Genomic DNA, 5229 nt, shown 5'->3' on the forward strand with positions numbered 1-5229 from the left:
GATATCGGATAGATAGGCCACCGCCCAGAATTTCAAGAGTATCCGATGGAGTATGCCCAGGAATGCCAGAATGCAATGTGGTGGCAATGGCCCCCGAAACGTACTCTTGTCATCGATGGGAAGTCGTATCGGATCGGACTGGGGGGATATATCAGTGCACGGCGATCGACAAATTGAAAACCGGAGACAAGAGGGAGAGATCCCTCCACACTCGACGGATAGGACGCGACGTGCGGTGAAAAATGATTTTCCCTAATGATCGTCCGGGGCAGATTGCAGGCAGTCAGATCAAGAGGCCAAATATGAAGGAGAATCCAATGAAAAATAACGAGCGGCCTGAAATATAACCAAACATAAAATCGAAATGGCAAACCGTTAATACCAAAAAGCAGTCTGAGCGGTCCAGGCAGCCAGCCAACAGCGAACAGGACGAGGATCCGTTTGTCGACACCAGCAACATATGGCCGTGGATATGTGAAAATGCCAGCGATTGAAATCAAACGCCCACTTGGAACTTGAACTCGAGCTGGGCCATGGAAATGCATTGCAATTTGCATAAACCAGGCTTTGGGAGAACGAAGCGCAAAAAAAATAGCACTGACAATTGACAACGGCAACAACAGCAGCAGCAGCAGCAGCAGCAACAGCCACAGCAGCAACTGCAACTCCTGCAGCAGCAACAACAGTTGCTGGCTGCCCATGCCTAGCGAAATTGTCAATTCGGCAACATGTTGCCAGTTTCCAGTTGCCATGGTCAAGTGCAGAAACAGGTTGCAACATCCTCGCAGCAACTGCCGCACACATTAGGGATGTAAATTAAATGGAATCAAGGCGATATTAAAATAGGAAAACAGAATTAGATCAGAAATAGCTACAAGATTAGTTATTCATAATATTAAATGGGCCTAAGAAATATACATTTTTAAAACCCCACCTAGTTAAACAATAGTAACGATATTTCTACCATCCCTAGCTCTGATTCCGACTGTGCTGCTGAAGTGGCTTTGGCTTTGTTGCAGTTACTGTTGCTGTTGCAGATTGCTCGAGTGCAGATTGCTGTCGCTGGCTGCCTCGCAGTGAGACGCCTGAAATTTGTAGCAGTCAACGGACTGGCCCGGGTAATTGTTGGCAACGAGCAACGTGCAACTTGCAACGCCAACGTCTCCGCCGTTAGCCGGCCACCGCCTGCTCTTTGGGTTTTTGCGGTTTGTCGATTGTTTGATAGTCAGAGACTGATGATGACCATCAAAATGATGCATTCGTACACCCATGAGTTTTGACGTGGAATCAAAGTCGTCGCCTCGGCATAAATTTTCCCCGACGATGGGAACCCAGGTGGACGGCCGGTGGAAACCTAGGAGGGAAGCCCAGGAGGAGCCATCGAGCTGGAAAGATTAATGCGCAAGTCAATGCGAGATTCATGCAATTGCTGGCCGGAAGCGATGATCTTGTTAATTTGATAGCCTTGCCGATGCCTAACCGGCAATACATCATCATTAGAATTTGCGAGTTTTCAACGCATTCGCACACGTACTCATAATTGGTAGAGAATATGCCTCTCGAGTGTGTGTGCGAGTGCTTGAGTGTGCCACGCCCCCTCGACAGACGAGTGGCCCAGATTTTCCGGCAGCCCGAGTTACAGTTACTTCATGTCCATGTCCGCCTCCTTTTTTTTAGTCTCAACGGTCGTGGACTGGCAATTAACACTCAGCCGGCAACAAATCAATTTTGCGCGGTGTTTCCGCAACATGTTGCATGTTTGGTGTTGCGAGTTGCAGGAAGATGCGTACCGAATCGATTTGAATGCCCCCCATGCTCTGAAGAACTAGAAGAACTAGCACCCACTCCCCGGCCGGAGGTAGCTCAAGCTGCAACTGCAATAATTGCTCCAGTTTGGGCCAAACAAATTGGCAGTAGGAGAGGGTCTGGCTCTGGACTTTTTCGCTTCTCCGGCTCCCTGGAATTCCTGGCTCTCTGGCAAGCAGACGCCGCGTGCATACCAAATGAGACAGATTCGCGGATGGATGAGGATGCGAGGATGAGAATGAGGCCTGGAGATGGGACCTCACTGAAGAGGTTTTCCGCTGCCAGTCCAGTCGCTGGCCATTCCTCTTTTTCACTTTTTTCCTATTCACCCGTCCAGGCTGGCCTTTTTGTTTTTTTTTTCGGTGTGTCGTCTTCCATTTCCATGCTCAATTTTCCAATGTTTCCTGCGACCAGGGAACGATGGACCGGGGAGTCAGTCGAGCAACCTGGCGACGACAGCAATGGACCTCGGACCTCGGATCTCCTCGAATCGCGGAATGCGTTGTGGCAGCCGCGCAAGCTGCAAACAATTGCGATTATCGAACGTGAATAATACCCTGCATATGAAGGGCATATCTAATAAAACATGGTATTTGAATTGGGACAACAACTACCCTGCACTTAATTAGATCTACCCTGCACTTTTTGAGATCTAGAATAGAGATGTACTTTAACCATTAGATCTCCGGATATTCTCTTACTCTCCTACTATGTCAACCTTTTCAGTGTATTCAAAAGTCCCAGTTTATGAATAAAATTTATCGTAGCCCCGGGACCTGAACATGGATGTGCATCCAACACTAGCCAGAGCGATTCCCCCGTATTTGTAGTGTGTTTTTGGCCTGGGATTCGTTCTTTTGTGGCCCGCACTGGGCCTGCATGCTCTTCTGTGTGTTTGGGGCATTGCGATATAAATTGCAGATTTCTAACGCAATTTTCATAGCTGCATCCTCGTCGCGGCTTTGACAACGGCATTGTTGTAGCCGCTGTACCGTCAGCAATTGGTTCTGGCTTGTTGCAAATTTTAGACATTTCCACTCGCATTCCCCCTGCGCCAGCATCTGTGAATTTTCCCTCAATAATTTTCAGTTATGATAATTTTTGGTTGCGAACCAGTATCTACGACTATCTGGGATCTAACCCAGTTACCCGGCACCTCTTATTTGGGTCGCACTTTAAAGGCGTTTCGAATGCCCCTCAAATAGTCAGCCTTTGAAATATAATTTGACGTCATTACAGAACTATCTGAGAGCTTTCCCTCCTGGACACCCGTTTCCCCTGGCTTTTATAGTTTTTATTGGCGTCTTTACACTCATCCGATTACTTAACACGTATGCCAGGCAAACAAATTACTGCCCACACATGTCCGTCTCAATTAGCATATCGCAGCCATCAAATCCCATCGCCCCTGCCAATCCATCTCGCGTACCCACTCCTCGACCAACATCTGTTGGCAATACATTCTGCATTTTATGGCAGAACACCTCCTAACTGGGCACTTAAGCCGCAGTTACGACATCTCCTGCGCCGATCCTGCCTTGCATAACGTTTCCTTCATCAGACTCGCGGCCGAAAACAAAAACAAGTCGCACGCCCACGTTAAGGGGGGAAATACAATTAAAAGGCCTAAAATGAGGCCTATCTTTGGGAGTGAATTGCAAGTAGGGAATTGAATGAATCTTAGCGATTCTTTTTGCATGTTATTAGGAAATTATTGGGCAATGAAAATCAGTTAAGTTTTTCGAAAAATATTGTAATTAAGCCCATTTATGATCAATAATGTGGAGTCGTTTTTTGGGGGATAAACTTTGCGCCGTGCAGTCTCCAGGCCCAGGATCACGTCTAAAGCCTAGTACTGAGTTGACGAAAATCCGCTGTCCAACGAGTGACAGCTGTCAAACTCCATATAAAAAAAACGGTGGAAAAAAGGAAAGAAGAAGAAATTTTTGCCTGCTAGATTTTGCGGGTACTGAGTTGACGAAAATTTTTGTTATCGATGTTTATCGTGTTGCCGGATCAAAAAAAATAAACAGCTGCTCTCGGGGAGGTAAAATAAATAGTTCAAATTATTTGTGTAGGAGCGACATGGAGGGTCAATTGACCAAACAAAAAAATAGTCGGCCCGAAAAATTTTCGGCGCGCGAGGATAAGTTGAAACTAATTAGTGCGGTCAAGACGAAGCCCATAATATGGGATTTGACCCACAAGGGGCATTTTAATGCCATTGGTTTAAATATTGCCTGGGAGGCTGTTGCCGCGGAATTACAAAAGACGGTAAGTAATTGATATTTAATGAAATTGTTACTAAAATCGAAGTCTTTTATAGTGAAAGATTGCAAAGCCTCATGGAAATCGTTGCGGGCCAGCATGCGCTACCACCAGAAGATCTCCAAGGAAAAAAAAGCAAGTGGAAGTGCTGGAGGGAATGTTGTTCCCGGTCCGAAGGCGAATGACGACTATGATTGGGATTTTGCGTCAGAAATGGCTTTTTTGCCGGACCTCTCAGATAAAAGGCGGTAAGTTTGGGTCAAGCTTCCAAATTTGTAATAATTTTAAATTCATAAATACACAGAACGATGACGCTACCAAAATCATTAGAGACGTCGATGTCTTCCGAAACTTGCGAGGACACAGATTTGATGTTTGCTGAGTACCTCGACGACAGTCTACCAAGCATCTCATTCGACCAGAGCACGTTGGAGGACCAAGAGCTACAGCTGCAGAAGGGACTAGAGGACATGGAGAAGGAGAGTTCCAGTTCATATTCCTATGTGAGTAGGGAATTCGACTAATTTGAAATTATAATAATTAATTGTAACTATTTTTGATAGAAGCCATCAACTAAGAAGCGCAAGGCTGCGGCGGATGAAACCTGTGCCCTAACACAGAAAATTACGGAGTACGTTGACTTGCAGGTATCGTCCATGGTATCGCAGACCAAAAAAATTCCACTGGTGGCCACCTACTGGGGCGAATTAATGAATGATCTGCCGGAAGAAATGCAAGATCAAGCGGAACAGCATATAACCAAATTTTTGTTGGATTTGAAACAAAAAGCAAAATACCATTAATAAGTTTTTCTATATTATCTATATAGTTTTTCTATATTTCTATATTTCTATATTCTATATTATATTTTCTATATTCTATAATATTATATATATTATATTATCTATATTATATTATTTCTTATATTATCTTATAAAATATCTTAATAAATTTCATAATTTCTTTTTCTTAATTGTTTAAAATGCCTGCATAATCGTCTTGCCATTGCACAGAACCCATATCCGAATTAACATAATTTTTTATATTATTTCGCACAAATTTCGGATATTCGCGAGGCGGTGAGATACATTAACAAAACACCAACATCCAATTGATTTGAATTCATTTTGATGATTGGTTTTTTGTTTACAAACA

At 44.3% G+C, this 5229-nt stretch overlaps 1 protein-coding gene across 1 annotated transcript; it reads left to right on the forward strand.

Annotated features, from left to right (window-relative positions):
- The first annotated feature begins 3660 nt into the window (after positions 1-3660).
- Positions 3661-4877, forward strand: LOC122322270 (uncharacterized). Its single transcript, XM_070279986.1, has 4 exons — positions 3661-4080; positions 4133-4322; positions 4379-4577; positions 4638-4877. Exons 2-4 carry the CDS (start codon positions 4174-4176, stop codon positions 4875-4877), a joined length of 588 nt encoding a protein of 195 aa, XP_070136087.1. The 5' UTR covers positions 3661-4080; positions 4133-4173.
- Positions 4878-5229: the final 352 nt, after the last annotated feature.

This window comes from Drosophila bipectinata, chromosome 3L, assembly GCF_030179905.1.
Source record: "Drosophila bipectinata strain 14024-0381.07 chromosome 3L, DbipHiC1v2, whole genome shotgun sequence".
In the NCBI taxonomy this organism is placed as follows: Eukaryota; Metazoa; Arthropoda; class Insecta; order Diptera; family Drosophilidae; genus Drosophila; species Drosophila bipectinata.

Bases quoted from the DNA above. Each gene is read 5' to 3' on its own strand.
- LOC122322270 (XM_070279986.1), top strand. From the start codon at position 4,174: ATGCGCTACCACCAGAAGATCTCCAAGGAAAAAAAAGCAAGTGGAAGT. The intron at 4,323-4,378 runs GTAAGTTTGGGT...ATAAATACACAG, and splicing joins GACCTCTCAGATAAAAGGCG to AACGATGACGCTACCAAAAT. The intron at 4,578-4,637 runs GTGAGTAGGGAA...TATTTTTGATAG, and splicing joins GTTCCAGTTCATATTCCTAT to AAGCCATCAACTAAGAAGCG.